Raw genomic sequence first — 18,008 nt, 5'->3', positions numbered from 1 at the left:
CATATTTTCAGCTAGCCAACACTGAAAGAGACCCTGCACTGCATGAAAAGTGGGATTTTCGTCAGTATGCGGCACTGTAGATTGACGTGGAATGTCAGGTTTGCGGCAATTTGCAGGCAACACTGAAAACTGACGTAAATTGTCGGAAATTGACGTGGGCCTTGCTTGGCAGTTGTCCCCCCATGACCCCCCTCCCCCTGATTCTAGGGGAGGCTTTAACATGTAAATGAAAATGCTGTGAGCTATACAAATGCAAATCAGGGTAGCAGGGGGAGTTTTACCCCAGGTAACCTTGTTCTAAACGGTGTTAACTTCATTTTAAGAAAATCTCTGGTATAAATAGATGAGGCTCAGTATAGCCTAATTATAAACCCTTATATTTGAGCTTGAATGGATTTATTTAATGAAAGTATGCTAGATCAATTACTGTGTATGTCATTAGCAATGGCCAATGTTATGTAAAAAAGATTATTTATTCTTTTTTCTCTCTCTCTCTCTCTCTCTCTCTCTCCTGGGAACAAGTTAAAGATAAAACTCCAGTTGTTAAGAAGTTAAAATGTGTATGAAATATTTTGAGATAACCAAGATATTAAAATGTAAAAAAAAAAAAAAGTATTTCTATCATTTCATGGGTTCTGAATGTTTTAAAAGCAGTTGAAAAGTCATTCTTATTGCCTGTGAGAGTTCAGGACCTGTAAGAGTTTTTACACTTCCGGGTAGACCGGCGCGTGAGTGACGAGGAAGAAGGAGCGGAGAGTTAATGGCGTCGAGCAGCTGACAGAGGACTGTGTGTGTCGTCAGTGTCGTGTTTTATCACTAACAGACTGAACTGTTGTCTGACGACGTGCTGTGAGTGTGTGAGTTGGACTCTCCATCGCAGTCGAAGTGTTTGTTTTTTAATGGACACGAAGCAAGTTCGGCTAAGATAGCTAGCAGGAGCTAGGCTAGCGGCCCGGTCATTGTCGAGAGGACGTCTGCGCGGACGGGAGGAGATTTGCCGGGTCGACACGAAGAATGTCGCCGACGGACCGCGCTTCCCTGCGGCATAGGGACACGGAGGTTTATCGCTGCGAGCATTTTGTTTTCACAGACCAACCTCGCCTCATAACAAGGCCGCGACCTCCTGTTAGCTCGGAGCCACGTCTGCAAGTCCAGATTTACACGATGCCGATAATGACGCCAGCATTGTGTGTAAGTAACCTTAACTGTTACTGTTTTCTCCCTGTTTTAATTTTACTGTGACTTACGTTTTCTTTATTCATACCAGTGTTTTCAATTGTTTTCCAGCTGCCTGTGAGACATTACGAGACAGTACGCAGGACAACAAACAAGCAGATCTTGCATCGCAGGCGGACGCTGTGAGGAGTTCAGCTCGGAGTCACAAAGAGGGTAAGATTTATTAGATTAGATCCGTTTTTGGTCAGTGTGACTATTATTCTATTAAATGATAGATGTGTTGTATCCACACACAGTGCATCGCGCAGTACTGATCGTCTTTATTTTTTGTTTTTACAGCTGCTGGAAGCGAGACAGAGTGCTAGGTGAGGATGAGGTGGACTTTTCGATGTGCGCCGCCATGGACCTGATGTCTGAGGAGGAAGACGGCACAAGATGGCGGGTGTCCGGATGAATTGTGCGACCTCCGTCCTTTCGCAGTCGGGAGCTCACCGAGCTCTGTGCCACACTGCAGTCACATGAGAGGCGATTCCGAAGTACAGAGCAGCGCACCACAGACGTCTGCAGAAACAGACACTTCGCGGTGCTGCAGGATTTTGGGCCTCTTGAGCTTCCTGTTGTGTGGGCAGACTATGCTTTGTACATGCTTTGTGTTTGTGCTAATAAAACTATTTCTTTGAATAAACAACTCCTTCCTGGTAAATGTTCCTTTCCTCAGTAAATTCATTCATGTCATTGATGATATCATAAATATAAATGAATGAATAAATCATATAAATATAAATATATAAACATAATATATATATATATTCCCACCGGGGTCTACATTTATAATGACCCATGGTGACCAATCACGAGTGATTTTGGTTGTTTATGAGTAGTGGTTTCATCCAATACTGAGTGAGGATATTCAAGCCAGCCCACACATTCTCTGGCCAGGCGTGGTTTCGCTGCTATTCACATGCAAATTGGAGCCGTTCGCACATCCGGGAGCTCCACTGACGTCATGGTTCGTTTCCGACAATTTTCGGCACAGACAAACGCCACGTTCACAGCCTGTAAATTGTCGTTAACTCCCGAAAATTTAGGAGATTTCCGGGCGTTTACGGGGCCGAAAATCCCACTTTTCATGCAGTGCTGATCATGTTCTCCCTTGCAGGCCCTCTAGTGGCCAGGATGCCGGCATCCGAGATTAATTAACATATCAAAAGCATCATTTTTATAACAAAACTATAATGGAAAATCCGATTTAAACATGTTACTGACATTACCAGCAGATAGCGTTGCAGAAATGATGTCATGTCAATAAAACAGGATTTAAATGGATATAAGACCTTTAGACAATTACTTTCACCACTAAAAAATAGTACTATCATAGAAACAACATACAACTTCAGAAACCCTGTATAAACCCCAGAAAAGGAGTTTGAAAAATAACCATGTCAGTTGTCATCAAGTTTTGTCATTTTGATGCTGACATTTTTGTTTAACCTTTATTTATACAGCTAAATCTCATAATATACTATCAGTATGACAGTATGTCAGCTGACCACTATGTCACTTGACATAGAGTTAGATGTCAATTTGACATTGAAAGTGGTATAATAACCATTTATGCGTGGATATGTAGGCCTTTGTTTATGTCAGGTGTCATGTAATGTGTATGCAGGTGTTATGAATGAAGTTTTACTGAAAGTTGTTTTGTTGGTTTGTGGTTGTTTTCATGAGGTAGTGATTTGTTGGAAATCTGTGAAGTGAAGACGTACGTTTAGGGAAGAGTTACCTGGGGTCTCCAGTGCTGCTCAGAAGCTTATATCTGAGCTGGAATTCTGGTCTCCCAAGGAGGTAAGTCCATCACCCACTCAGTAGGACCAGGATGTAGTTGCATGTCCCTTATTATTTTCACATGTGCATATGGCTGTATGGTACTCAAGGTCTACAATTTAACTCAACAGTCATTATGTTGTTTCAAATCCAGTGCATATAACATTCTTAGATTCTTATAACACAAAATGTATAACTCTAGACTGAAAATTAACATATACAAATTACATTATCTGTCAAGTATTACATTATCAGTTTTAAAAAAATAAGACCCACCTGAAAATGTAATAAATTAATACATTTGGTTTAAGTTATAACATTATTGGGTTTTATTACATTTTCAATCGAGTTAATTGCAAATTTTATGACATTTTCAGGCGTTATTACATTTTCAGGAAATTACTACATTATAGGGTGCTACCGTCCCTAAAGTCTGAAACTGGATCATATAAGGCTTTCATATCTCAGTGTTGGGGAGCTCTCTTTCTATGTTGTTTTGGGTTTCATCCACATATTGAAAAAAGAAAACCAGAAGCCTGACTATAAGGTCCTCTCAAACGAGTATGATTTTTAGAACAAAGGAACTGAGCCAACGGCCAAAGGTTTGGCAAACTTTAATTCGAGGTACTTTCCATCCCACGACCAAAGTTGCCACAAACAATAAAACTCTGGCAAGACGACCGTGACAACACTCAGGGCTTAAAGTTCTGGGGACCTCACTGAAGTGATGCTGTGAAGAGACTCAGATATAATTCAGCAGTAACTGCAAGGGTGTGGTTTGGTTAAAATAAAAACACTTTGCTTCGGCCTAGGCAACAGTTTCTAACTGACTGGACGAGTCAGAGACTGCTTTTGTTAGGGGGCCAAGCCCGAGGGGCCAAGGACCAGCGGTGCTAGGAACCCTATTGTAATTGTAAAGATTTTTATTTTTATTTTTCTCCGGCTAAAAGTGGTGCTGCAGGCTAAACCGGGCAAGGGAGGGCGGTGCAATTTGGAGTGTTGGTCCAGACTCCTGCGAATATCTCAGACACAAAAAACTACATATATCCGCCTGCAGGGGGCACTACAACCTAGGCCAACACGTTTTTGCCTATAACTCCCAAACCGTATGTCGTACATTCAAAAACCTTGTATCCCCAGATTCCCTGAATGGAGCTGAATAACTTTGCGACTGGCCACGCCCACTTCCGGTTAGAAAGTTTTTTGTCCGATCTGCGTGAAACTTGGCACGTACACTCGTCAGGTCGACCTGATCTAAAGTTATCAAAAGAATTTTGCTCGGTCAAAAAATGCGCAAATTATTAACAAACAAATTTCTGTAGGTAGCTATAACAATGTAAACTGTTTGATATCTTGGTCAAACTAAAAGCTATTTACACCAAATTTCAGATCCTTGGTTGCGATGACACTGGGAAGGGATGAGCTGAATTTGGCGAATTTTGGCCACTAGGGGGCACTAAAAACATGGGAAGTTTATATCTCTTAAACAGCTACACCGATTTTTATGAAATTTGGTCGGTATGACGTAGGGCCAATCCTGACACCATATCTTGAAGGTGGTCATGACTGGTCAATGTGGGCGTGTCTTATTACAAGATAAACAACAAACATTAATTTCAGCCAAACTATTATACTGACAGCTTTGAAATTTATATGGTCCATATAGAATAGGACACAGTTCTTCCATACCAAAATTGCACATGTACTCCACTAGGTGGCGCTATAATGGATGCAATCGCGTTTTTGCCTGGAACTTCCACATTTTAAATAACCCATTCACAAACCTTATATCCGTATGTTCACTAAGTAGAGCTGGGTTTTCTGACAAAGGACACGCCCACTTCTGCTGCACATTTTGTTCGCTAAAGCGCCACATATGCAAATCCTACTTTTTCGAACTCCTCCTTGGGATTTTGTCCGATCTGCGTGAAACTTGGCACATACACTCTTCAGCTGGACCTGATCCAAAGTTATCAAAAGAATTTGACTGGTATGTCGGCGTGGCTTATTAAATAAATACAAATAGGCACACATTCAGCCTTTTGCACTTCCCATTACAGCGAATACCACGGCTCAGACGTTGGCCTGTGTCTTCACTTTTGCCCCGAGCCCGGCATCCTTTGGGGCCAACTTCGGTGGGCTCTGCAGTGCACGGGGTCCGAGTCGCGCGGGGGGGCTTGGCCCCCGTTCATAACTGCTTGCAGTTCTAGTTCTTCTTTTATGTGGTAGAATATTCTTTATCATTTTTTTGGTCCATAGAGGAACACTGTACACAGTGTACCACACTGGGTATAGGCAATATAGGCAAATGCTAAGGGCATAAAAAAAAAATAAAAAAGTATATATTTTTTACCAGTACCATTACTACTACTATTTTCGAAACATTATATAAGCCCACAGCAACATACTGTCATAAGAAAGACTATTAAATAACAGAAAGCCATTTTTTCTGGGTTCCTGTCTCGTTGCACTGTAACTGTCCTCTGTGTGGGTGGCGGGTTGAGCTGCCTGAATCTGATCGAACCGAGACCGCAAGACCAAGAGAGATTTACTGTTACTGTAGCAGAACCACAAGGTCCAAAACACTGAAACCATCCGGCACTCAGTGAAAGAAACGAAGGAAAGAAGAGGAAGAAAAGCGCGAAGAAGATACAGGTACACTTACATCAATGTGATTAAACAATTTCGCCCTGGGGATTCATAAAGTATACTGAATCTGAATCTGAATGTGATGACGCAAATGAAATTAATAGTTAAATACATCGTTAACAACATCATGACCACACCCATCTGCTGTCAATCACAAAATTCGTATTCTTGGTGATTTTAACATTCATGTTTATTGTCCCCCTCAATCTTTCACCTCAGATTTTATAGATATTCTGGAGTCTTTTAACCTCACCCAAGCAGTTCAAGAACCCACTCACTCAAAGGGTCACATTCTGGACCTGGCTCTGTCCAATGGCCTCAGCCCAGATCATCTAACTATTAAGGATATTTGTGTGTCGGATCATAAAGCTATTTTATTTAATTTCATTTTATCCCAAACTCCTTTTATCCACAGCGCACCAGTGCGTGGCCGGGTTTTTAACACCAGTTCAGCTAGCAAGTTTTCAGAGCTGTTTTATTGCTTCTTTGACTGCTTTTAACCCTGATTTTAACACAGAGGAGCTGGTCTCCTTTTTTAACAGCTCCTGTCAGTCTGCACTCGAAGTCATCGCCCCCTACAAAAACAAAAAAAACAGTAGAGCACTGCAACCCTGGCTAAATAACCACACTCAAGCAATGAAAAGAGACTGCAGGAGAAATGAAAGAAAATGGAAAAAGACTGGCTTACATGTGTTTTATCAGACCTGGAAAGAAGCCATGACAAATTATCAAAAAGCAGTTAAAGAAGCACGAAATTCTTTTCTAAATTAATTTTTGCAAATGACTCCAAACCCAGAATTTTATTTAAAGTCATAGAATCAGTAACCTCCCCCTCCTCCACTCCCCCCTTCAATGCCTCTCAAGAAAGGTGTGAGGACTTCTTAAATTATTTTAGAAATAGCATCAATGATATCAGGCAAAACATCTCCCCCCCAGACTGAATTTTACTGACCAGCAGGGTCATCCATAGTTATTTTAGCTGCTTTGAACCAGTCTCACTGCCTTTTTTAAAGAAACTCATATCGCAAATGAAACCAGCTACGTGCAGCCTTGATTTTATTCCCACCAAGTTTCTTAAAGAGGTTATTGACACTGTTGGACCCAGTATGTTATTGATTATTAACAGCTCCCTAAAAAGTGGCACTTTCCCACACTCTTTTAAACATGCTGTGGTCCAACCTCTTTTAAAGAAACCAAACCTCGACCCTTCTGTTCTTTATTATTTTAGGCCAATCTCAAAGCTTCCATTTTTATCCAAGGTTTTAGAGAAAGTAGTTTCTACGCAACTTTTAGCCTTCAAGTCTCAAAACAACATCTTTGAGAAGTTCCAGTCAGGTTTTAGAGCTTTACACAGCACAAAGTAACCAACGACCTTCTTTTAGCAGCAAATAGGGGAGAGCGCAATTTTAATCCTTTTAGATTTAAGTGCAGCATTCGACACTGTTGATCATGCCATTTTATTAGACCGCCTGAAAACCTGGGTCGGCATCAAGGATGCTGCTTCTAGCGTTTTTTTTCCTACCTTTTAGACAGAACCTTCTCGGTCACCACAGGTAATTATTGCTCATCTACAACCTCAATTACCTGTGGTGTACCGCAAGGTTCTATTTTAGGCCCAATTTTATTTTCTATTTATATGCTCCCACTTGGCCAGATTATTAAACACCATAATGTGTCATTCCATTGCTATGCAGACGACACACAAATATACCTTCTGCTGAGGCCCGGTGACCCTGGAAGCCTAGCTGCTATCTTAGACTGTCTTAAAGATATTAACAGTTGGATGGCCCAAAATTTCTTACAGCTAAAAACACCAAAACTGAAATCATATTGTTCACTCCCCCTAACAATATTAGTCATTACCAGCAAGCCCTTGGTCCCCTCTCTGTCAACATAAAACCGACTGCAAGAAACCTAGGTGTAATCTTTGACACAGAGCTGACTTTCATCCCTCAAATCAATAAACTGGTCTAGTCCTGCTTCTATCAACTTCGCTCCGTTTCCAGAATAAAACATATGCTCACACCCCCCGATCTGGAAAAAGTAATTCACGAATTCATCTTTTCCAGATTAGACTACTGCAACTCCCTTCTGTCCGGCATTAATCAAAAATCTCTCTCTCGCCTCTAACTGGTTCAGAATTCAGCAGCTAGGCTTCTAACTGAGCTTATTACAGATATTTTAATTCCCTATGAGCCAGCTCGCAGCCTTAGATCTTCAGGCGGGGCCCTCCTAACCATTCCAAAGTCGAGACTAAAAACTAAGGGGGACCGTGCCTTCGCCATAAGGGCCCCTCGACTTTGGAATGCACTGCTAAGGAGAAAAGGCTTGCAGGATCAGTAGATTCTTTTAAATCACTTCTTAAAACTCACTTTTATAGACTTGCCTTTATGTGATGTGGCCCTTGTGTGTCTATTTTTACTCTGTCTTTGAGTCTTGTTTTTGTGTTATTTCATTTATTTTATTTATTATATTTCTGTTATTTCACCTACTTTATTTATTTTTATCTCTTTCATGTGCACTTTACCAATTTTGAATCATTACCTCTGTTATTTCAACCATTTCATGTGAGCAATTTTATCGTCCTTTGTAATTGTAAAATGTATTATTGCTTTGTCTGTCAAAGTACTTTGTAAACCTTGTTTTTAAAAAGTGCTATAGAAATAAAGTTTATTATTATTATTATATTATCATTGTTGGAGCACAGTGTTACCTTTCTAGCTTCCTTCGGATGAAACAGCATTGTTTAATGATCAATAAATAGCGGAGTCGACATGTGTTAATGTTACTCCATCAGGGACATTTGGAAGGTTTAACATTAGGCCTGTTCAGGTGTTATTTTATAGGTGTCTTTCATGCTTGTATGTCAGTTAAAATGCTATTAGTTTTCTATCCCCTTTGTAATAATATAGTTGTAAGCCTTTGGTTTATTGTGTCACAGTTGAAGCGTATTTATGTTTATATTCCACCCCTTAGCTTTCCCCTATCATTCATTGGCAAAATATATATTTATACTGCACTTGTACTCTGGTTAGACTGAATTGCATTGCAATGACAATAAAGTTGGATGAATTCTCATCACATTTTCATTATTAGTCTATATTAGTCTTATGTATAGCATACATCAAGCATCTGTTTTTATTTTATTAAAATCTAACATCCAGTGGTCACATATACTTCTCTTCTCTCTTCAGATGCACAGCTTCAGGACTAAAAGCTGCACCAATAGATGCTGAAATGCCATCTCTTCTAACTGACTACGTAAGATGAGAGCTAGCTCAAAGAGGACCATTTCAAATAAAAAGCAGTTACACATTTCCCAAAAACAAAGATAGGAGAGTGTCAACATGACTTTTATAACAGAGTCTTAGTGCAATGCCAAAAAAATCAAAAGAAGCTGGCTGATGTACTCAATCAAGAATGATATCTTGCACTGCTTCTGCTGCTAAATGTTTTCTCCAAAAGAATACAGACTTAATAAGAAAGGACTAAACGACTGGAAAAATGCAAGCCACTTGCTGAAGGTTCATGAGGATAGCCAGAAGTTGGACGTCGTTTTGCAAAGCAGCTTACAAAAGGATAAGTGAGAGACAGCACTCTGAGGCTGAGAGATAATGTTTGCGCAATGCCTTTTTTATATTGTAGTTTCATCACTTCTTTCTTCAGTTTTCATTTGGTGTGATATTTTTGACTTAAAATAAATAAAATCTTACACGCAGTTGCTGTGTGAGTGTATGAACATTTTTGTGAGACTGACTGCGATGCAAGGGGGCGCCAGCTAAGATCTTGCCTGGGGCACCAAATTACTCAGGGCTGGCACTGACTGTACAGCCCACTCCACCTGCAGAACGGAGAACATCTACATCTATCGTGCAGCTGAGAAACTGAATTTCCCTCGGGATAAATAAAGTATCTATCTATCTATCTACCTATCTAGCTAGCTAGCTAGCTAGCTTCGGAAGGAGATGGAACCTCCGAGGTCCAGTCCTTCAATTTGATCAATCTCGCTGTTTGCTTCCACTAACAGGAAGACAGCCCACCATAACTAGCTGCCACACATCCAAAACGAGTTTCAAGTTGGATAGGACACACGGTAGTCACAACGAGCGACCCAAGTAAGAGGCTTTTGTTGGGCGGAGACAGTTTATAGCGTGCTGCTTACGTTTGTTGTGAAAGGACTGCTGAGTCCTACCTATAGTATAACGGACTGTATGTTGATTATATGTGTTATTACGCTCTCTAGAAGCTAATTTTCGCTGATCCACTCGGTAGATAGCCTGTGTAGTCTTGCCACCGTGTGTAAATACAGAATGTCGTGTTTTTTTCCAATAAGTGGATCTTAGACGAACCTCGATTCACTTGCTGGCCTCTGATTGAGGGAGAGATGACTGTAGTGCAACTAACAGGTGTTGTGTTATTCTTTGTTGTCTGTTAGGCTTTCGCTTATCTTCTTTCCCTTTCACTAACCTCCACACACACACATACACATCCATATATTCATACTCGGGGTGAGGTACACATGTAATCTTATGAGTGACTTGTTAGAGACTTATGGTTAATGACCCCACGATAACACAAGATACATGTGTCTCATGATATCCTTATTATGACTTCAGAGGTGGACGCCTTGTGGTAGCACGACTACCTTTCTGACACGGTGGGTTACTATTCCTCCAATTTCATTTTGTGTGCACCCAAAGCCAACGGTGGTGTAACCATTGCTTTTGTTATTCACCAATTCTGTAGTCTGACAAACGTGACTTCCTAAGCCATGTTCGGCCAGTTTTGTGGTCTTTGCTCCCTGTTGGCCATATTCACACACACACACACACACACACACACACACACACACACACACACACACACACACACACACACACACACACTCATATATCTGTGCTTGCTAATGTTGTTTTGTAAAAATGCCTGTTGTAGTTAGCAACTGTTGTTAAAATAAGTGGTTTGTGGTTTGAGGACAAGCTTTAAAAAACACTGTTGAGTAAGTGGTTTGTGGTTTGAGGACAAGCTTTAAAAAACACTGTTGATTATAACTGAGCAGTTTTCTATGATAATTTTGCACAATTTAATGTTGTAATAACAGCTGATTGAGATAGCCAGTGCTTGGATTTAGACCTTTAATTTATCTAATAATTTATATTTCTGTAAAATTAACAATTCTTAATAAACTCTAGGCCTTGAGACTAAAAGCATATTGTTTGATTATTGATCCCTAATTCTAGGGTGGTGCTCCGGCGATTATTAATCGTCTAAATTATTCGTATTAATAGTAATAACATACATTTAACATTAATCATTTAAGTAATAGGCAATAGTCAATATATATTCTGCATTGATTTCAACAATTGCTGCCATGTTGACTGCACACTGGAAGTCCCAGGAAACACCATTCTCAACTGATCAACAGAAAATTGGAAAATTTGAAGTATTGCAAAATGATAACATGTTAAACTGAATCTAAATCCACTAGAAATAAGATACACAATATTTTCACATAAAGTACCTATTCTGTTGCTGAAATTAAGCTTGCCAAGTGAATACTATTTGAGCTGTTTGAGTCTGCAAAAGGAATAGCTTGATATACATAATTACCAATATTTATATCACATTGAACACACTGCATTTTTAGTTCGAGCAACTAAGGCAACACTGTGACAATGTAGTCTTTGAGACTTATATATACAAATTTAAAGGAAAAAGTTTTGCTGTCATTAAATAAATTGTCTGAAATACATTCCTGAGCTAGGCAGGAAATCAAACTGGGAAAACAAAACACTGAATATGCACCTTTGGTTTTCTTCTGTACTATTAAATTTTTTACTTAAATACTTAAATTACTTAAGTCTCCCACTAATTTTCATCCTCTGTAAATGTTGTATACATAACAGAATATTTTTGAGTAATCCATAATTTCTCCTTTGTTGTCTTTTTCTAGGATACTACACCTGTGTGGAAGTGATTTTTACATTGCGTCGGCAGGTTGGTTTCTACATGATGGGAGTTTATGCTCCAACTCTGTTGATTGTTGTATTATCCTGGTTATCGTTCTGGATCAACCCTGATGCATCAGCTGCAAGGGTACCACTGGGTGAGTGACATAAATATGCATTTTACATACATATTTTCATACTCAATCCCTGAACAATCCCTGAACTAAATGTGGAGCAGGCAGTGCAGCTCTTCTTTGAGCTGGAAGGAGCTGAGGGAGACGCTTATGGAGTTAGATTTGTGTTTGAGAAAATAAATGATCTGAGAGAAAAAATAATGTTTGAGAGAAAAAATTATCACACTGATAGCAAAAAATAATAATATTTGAGACTAAAAAAAGTCTTTAGAGAAAGTATTTTCTCATAGAACATAAAAAAATATAAACTTGACATTTTTAAAATTATTTCTGAGAAAAAAAAATCTGTCTCAATACTTTTTTGACTCTCTAATATATATTTTTTTGCTATCAGTGTGAAAACATTCTCTCTCAAAACGTTTTTTTTCTCTCTCTCAAACCCTCAAAAGTCTTTCTTAGCTTTACTAGCGATTAACATGCTAATAATATAATACACATTCATGAATATGAGTGCCATTCTTTGTCCATGACAATCTGGCAAACACATCAGTAATAACAAACTAGCTTACATTTAGGATCAGTGGCGTGCACAGACATTTTGGGGGGCAGATGCTCAGTGAAAATTAAGGTCACTTTTTGCAGCATGTAGAACTGACGGCTGCCTTATTATAGCAGTGTGAGATTTAAAAAATAAATAAACATTACAGGCACATGTTGAATGTAATTGAATATTTATTTATGTCAATATCTTAATAAAATTACTTGACCTTTGAACTGGTACAGTTTCACATTATAGCACTGATCAGTCAATCACTATTGTTTTATTTCTTTGGAATGAACGCACATGGAGAGGTTTTAAGCAAGTTTTAAGCTACAATGATAGATTACTGTACTCTTTTTCCCCTGTCAGAACAAAAGAAGTGTACAAAGTGTCATTTTGAAGTGAGGAGTGAAGAGTGAGCGTTACCACTCTCTAAAGCAGCATCCTCCTTGGTGCTGGTGGATGCTTTTATCCAGGAGAGCAGAGAGCTGCTCCCCTGGGCTGCCTGCTGTAGCTCCCTTTCTTTTTCCTTTCTTATCCTCTCCTTTTTAGGCATTATGCTGCAATTGGTAAATAAAAAGAGACCAACAATATGAATAAGACTGTTTGGTTATATTTCAACAAGGCACAGGGCTACTTTATCTGCAGGCAATTGGGAATTGCCTGTTTGTCATTTAGCAAATAAATTCCTGAAAGTGTTAATTATGTAGCCCAATGTATATAGCCTACTAAATATTCATCTTAAGTTAGTATACTGATAGATTCACATGCTGTAGGATACCAATGACAAACTCTACCGGTGGTCATCATCACGTCATATCTATTATTTATTTTGGGTAGCGTCTAGCTTATTAAGCAGGTGAGCAGTCGGCTAATTTATGCCCAGCTGTGTGGCGTTGAGACAGGCTACTTCACAACAGAGACAAATAAATGCAAATTATAGCTTGGCAACTGAGGCTTAGGGGGCAAACAACACACTCGACTCGATTCATTTATGTGTTACCTGGTTGGTGGGCAGGGGAGGAGGTGTGTTTGGGCTGCAGCTGTGCACTGTCTGCTGCTACAACGCGCCTCCGTTTGTGTCCGCTCTGCGCGTACACGTTGACAGAGGTGTGTGCGGGTGGGGTGGGGTGTGGAGGGAATATTAATTGGGGCATTATTATCACACGCTTTTAATCGACGAGATGATCATGTCAGCATGGGCCACAAAAAAACAAAAAAACAAAAAAAAACGAACTTTCAAAAGGGCACTTCCAGATGGCAAAGGGCAGGTGCTTTAGCACCACCTAGTGTCTACCTGTGCACGCCACTGGTATTAATCCTGGACCTGGCCTGTAGACAGAGGTGTATAAAGTACTTGAAAAAAATAACTAAGTGAAAGTAAAAGTAGCATAACTGAAAATGACTTTGGTAAAAGTAAAAGTCACCCATAAGAAAATTACTTGAGTAAAAGTCTTAAAGTAGCTCACATTAAATGTACTTAAGTATCAAAAGTACCTTGTGAAAAAATTTACTATTGATACAAGTACAAGTAAAGTACAGAGTATTTTAAGAGTACCGTAAAATACCAAATACTAGCCGGGGTGTTCATTTGTTTCAGTCACTTAACAGACCAGGCGGCAATTTGGGATAGGCGTTTAATTACTTCCTTACAAAAATCCGGGATGAAAATGTCACAAACTTAGCCAGCTTCTCTGTGAATTCTCTGGCATCCTTCTGGGCAATAGTTGTCTTCTGCAAGTGAAGTTGTTGCAGCAGAGGGAACGATTCAGCCAACCAGCACTCGCTGCAAACTCCTCATCTCTGCTGTCACTCACGGTGGCGTACATTTGTTTCGCCATCGCCCTGATCATTTTGCGAAACACTCTCTCTTGGCGTGCCCGTTTGCTGATAACTCATGTTGTGTGTCTTTCTTTCTATCTCAAGCTCCTCCCTAGCCTTCTTCCTCCCTCCACCAGGCAGCCTGGTCCTGTTGCTGTCCCCCTCGGACAGACGCTGAAGCTCAGTTTGATTTTCTCTCACTTTCTTGGGGTCGACAGAGAAAGTTCTAGCGGCTGCTTTTCCCGAGTTTTCCTCTGCATATTTTAAGACAGAAAGTTTGAATTTCAAGTCGTACTTTTAATTTTTTTGCTGCACCGGAGCCATGGCTATCATTAATGTGATACTGACTGACAGAAAGCAGCACAATACGTGAAAAAGGCGAAGAAGAAAAATGTGCAGTGTCAGTAGTCACGTCTTCTTCCTCGAGTTTAAAATAAAAAAAATTAGACCCGGCATTTATTTGGAATTTTTTATTTTTGAAATTATATACCTGCACCCGGCACTTAAAGGGGACCCTGTGGTTAATTAAAACCCGGCTATTATTTGATATTTGTGGTATGCATAATAAGAAGCAAAACAACCAAAAATGGTTCTCCCCTTGTTCTCTTATATCACTTTCAGGTGAAAGTGTCCTCTCGCCCGTTCCAGATAATCTTTTGATGATTAAATATATTTCTATTTTAGTTTGTAACAAGTAACAAGGTGGCAAACTTCAAAGTTACGAAGTAAAAGTATATTTTTTTAACTTTTAAATGTAGTAGAGTAAAAATAAAAGTCCTGATTAAAAAAAATACTCAAGTAAAGTACAGATCCTCAAAAAAAACTACTTAAATAGTGTTACGAAGTAGATGTACTTTCTATTCACCTCTGCCTGTAGACCCGTCCGCAATTTGGCGTTGGGGGAATTTCTCACTTGAACTGAGTAAGTGGGTCCCTAGAAATGAAAATTACAGAGGTCCTTGTCTGCCATAGTGCCAGGAATTGTGCAATGGTCAAATCAAATATAGCCACCATCAGCTATGATGAAAATCTATATTTTTTGTTTTTGAATGTTTATACACATGTAATACCTGCATTTAGACTACTTATGGTATGAGGAATTCATTTCTGCCATTGATATGACCATATTGGGTGATTTTGAACTTGAAAGATCATGGTTAAAGTTGTTTTCCTATTCTGAAGAATCTCAAAAACCATGTACATGTTAACCAACTGAAATTTACAGTCTGTCCTTATACTGTGTATTTGTACATCACTAGACAGATTTCACAGAAAATAAGTGGACAAGGTAAAACTTTTGTGTATGTTACCAGGAGTATCACAAGATTTCCAAGGTTCCTAAAGTTTTCACAAGTTGTATCGGGACTTTCTGGTGTTTGAGAAGGTGTGAAGTAAAGACAGAGCTCTGCCATTTCTTTGGAGTTTGGCTAGAAGTGGTGGCCATCATCAAAAATTATGTAGTCTCTGAAAGAGAAGGAAACTGGAACTGACATGTATAGAGGGGAGTATAGAGGAATCTATGCCAGAATGTTACTGCATAAACTACCTTCGTCATGGCTCATGGTATCTTGAACAAATCAAGATGCTAGAGTTCACACATCCTGAGCTCTACTGGGGCTTGTCTATAGGTCAGTGGGTTGTGCAGGATTGCCCTGGATGGTTCTGTGCCATGGGAGGTGACATGAAGGACAAGCAGACCATTCAGCGAGTGTGGAGGGGTCCTGGAGGTCACTATTTAATAGGAACCACACACAATGCAAATGCTGTAACAGAGTTTGAGGTCTTGTTCCATGAGATTGGGATGATCACTGATATCCTTTCTAACTTTCTCACCAACAACCACACTTTGAAACAGACAGAATGCCATCTCCAGCATCCACTGAGAACCACTCGCTACCTTACATTCAACCAAAATGTTTAAAAACTGTTGGACTTTGTGCTAGACTGGCTGAATCCATACTCAGTGACATTCAGTGTGCCTGTTCCACTGCACAATCTGCCCACCAAGCAGAATGTTGACCGAGGTGTCGCTCCTCGCTTGCTCAACTGTCTCAAAATGGGAAGCATGTCTACTACTCGTACAGGCAGGAGAGGTTGGTTGAGAAGACCAGGAAATTAGCACAACTGTGTCAAAGAGAAAAGTTCGGTTCATGAACAATCACAGAGGACACCAACAATCAGTATAAAAGAGCAGAAGTTTGTCTCATCCAAAGACATGGCCAAGGCACATTATGGACATTGCTAAGGAGCAGGGCATGAGTCTCCAGCAGATACTTTCTCATGATGTGCTTTTAACATCTCCCCTGTTTGATAGTGACCTTCAAGCTCATGCCAACAAGTCAAAACTTGTCAGTGAGATTGAGCATCAACTTGATCTCACCCAATGGAGGTCTGAGTCTACTCATGCCACTCATGTTTTGGTAGACTTCATGTCGAAGATGCGTCAGATGCTTCTAGCACAATTCCTCTCTTTAGGTGCTGTCATCAATACCATCATCAGCTCAATATCATCCCTCTGCCAAGAGCTGGAGTTCATCCATCCTGTACTAGATTCCTACATCGAGATGTCACTGAAGTAAGGGGAGCGCATCCATGACTCTTAAAGTCTCAATAAAAGGCATGTATATCATTGGCAGAACAGACACACATCCATCCCTCAGAAACTTGACAAGTTCTGGGCTTCTGAGGAGAACAAGCAGAATATCCAACTGTTAGTTTGGGATGTGGTGTGCAATGCTACTGTCATTGTCAGCTCTGTTGTCATTGATGATGAGGTACTACCAGCAAAGGCAGCTGGTGGCAAGAGATCCCAGGCCTCTTGAACTGGATTGAGGAGGCTCATGCCAGGTTGTTGGTGCATATTGAATGAGCTGTTCATGTGAAGCAGTGCTAGAGAGTTGTCATAGTCTTCAATGACACAGACACCTTTGCATTGTTTCTCCACTACAGCCCATATTTCTAAGAACTTGGGGTGAAGGAGATCTGGCAGCAGTATGGCACTGGTAAGAGGTGGCGAGTGCCTCCACTCCATCAAGCAATCTCTCGTCTTGGAGTCAAAGACAGTGATTAAAGCACAAATCCTGACTGGAGATGACTGTATGAGCAAGCTGGGGACTAAACATGCTGCGATGGCTACTGACCCAGTCCATTACTTAGTGAACTTTGGAGAGGAAGACACCTTGACAGAGCACAGCTAAGACATTTGATGACTTCAGGGTTGAAATCTACACCAGAGGAAGTGCTAGAATTGATGCTCTCCCTCCCACAAGTAGTTGGATCAGAGGCCACATCCAACGAGAGGCTTTTCTTTTACTTTTGACTTTCTGGTTCATACGGCATGCCACTTGCTTGCAACAGCCAAGGATCCCAAAGCAAGACTAGAGCCAACAGAACATGGATGGAAGGAGCCCTTTGGCACACTCCTGCCATCAAAAAGTTTGAAGCCCTTACCAGCAACCTTACTGCTCACAGTATGTAAGTGTGCAGACAAGTGTGACAATGGCCTATGTGGCTGACGAGCTGCTGGAGTTTCATGAACTGTATTCTGCCATGGAAAAGTCATCCTGTAAAAACCATACCACTAACTTGCATGCACACATACAGTACACTTTGACAGTGTTGGCCATGTTACTTTTAAAAAGTAATTAGTTATAGTTACTAGTTACTTCTTCAAAAACATAACTAAGTTGGTAACGGAATTACTCCACAATAAAAGTAACTAAGTACCAGGAAAAGTAACTCTTGCATTACTTTTAATTATTCCCCCTTTTGAGCTTGGCATTCATGTTAGATACTCGGCATCCATGTATTTAGAAAATGTCTTTCTGCATGGCGGACCGGCTCCTGTTCTCCCTGATATTTTTGCCAGTGAGTGCTCTGAAGGATTCTGAGTCAGCTGTTGATAACAAGAGCATG

General features: G+C 40.2%; 1 protein-coding gene across 6 annotated transcripts in view; it reads left to right on the top strand.

Annotated features, from left to right (window-relative positions):
* The window catches only part of LOC115579487 (glycine receptor subunit beta-like), a 263,157-nt gene that overhangs the window by 207,822 nt on the left and 37,327 nt on the right, over positions 1-18,008 (top strand). For 5 of the 6 annotated variants that reach the window (XM_030413081.1, XM_030413068.1, XM_030413050.1 and 2 more), the window contains one exon: positions 11,603-11,755. The exons of the other annotated variant lie outside the window; for it this stretch is intronic. In XM_030413081.1, coding sequence (XP_030268941.1) covers positions 11,603-11,755 — 153 coding nt within the window. The remainder of the gene's footprint in view (positions 1-11,602; positions 11,756-18,008) is intronic. 6 annotated transcript variants of the gene reach the window in all.

The sequence above is a fragment of the Sparus aurata genome, chromosome 1 (assembly GCF_900880675.1).
Source record: "Sparus aurata chromosome 1, fSpaAur1.1, whole genome shotgun sequence".
Classification (NCBI taxonomy): domain Eukaryota; kingdom Metazoa; phylum Chordata; class Actinopteri; order Spariformes; family Sparidae; genus Sparus; species Sparus aurata.
This window is presented reverse-complemented; position numbering and strand designations above follow the sequence as displayed.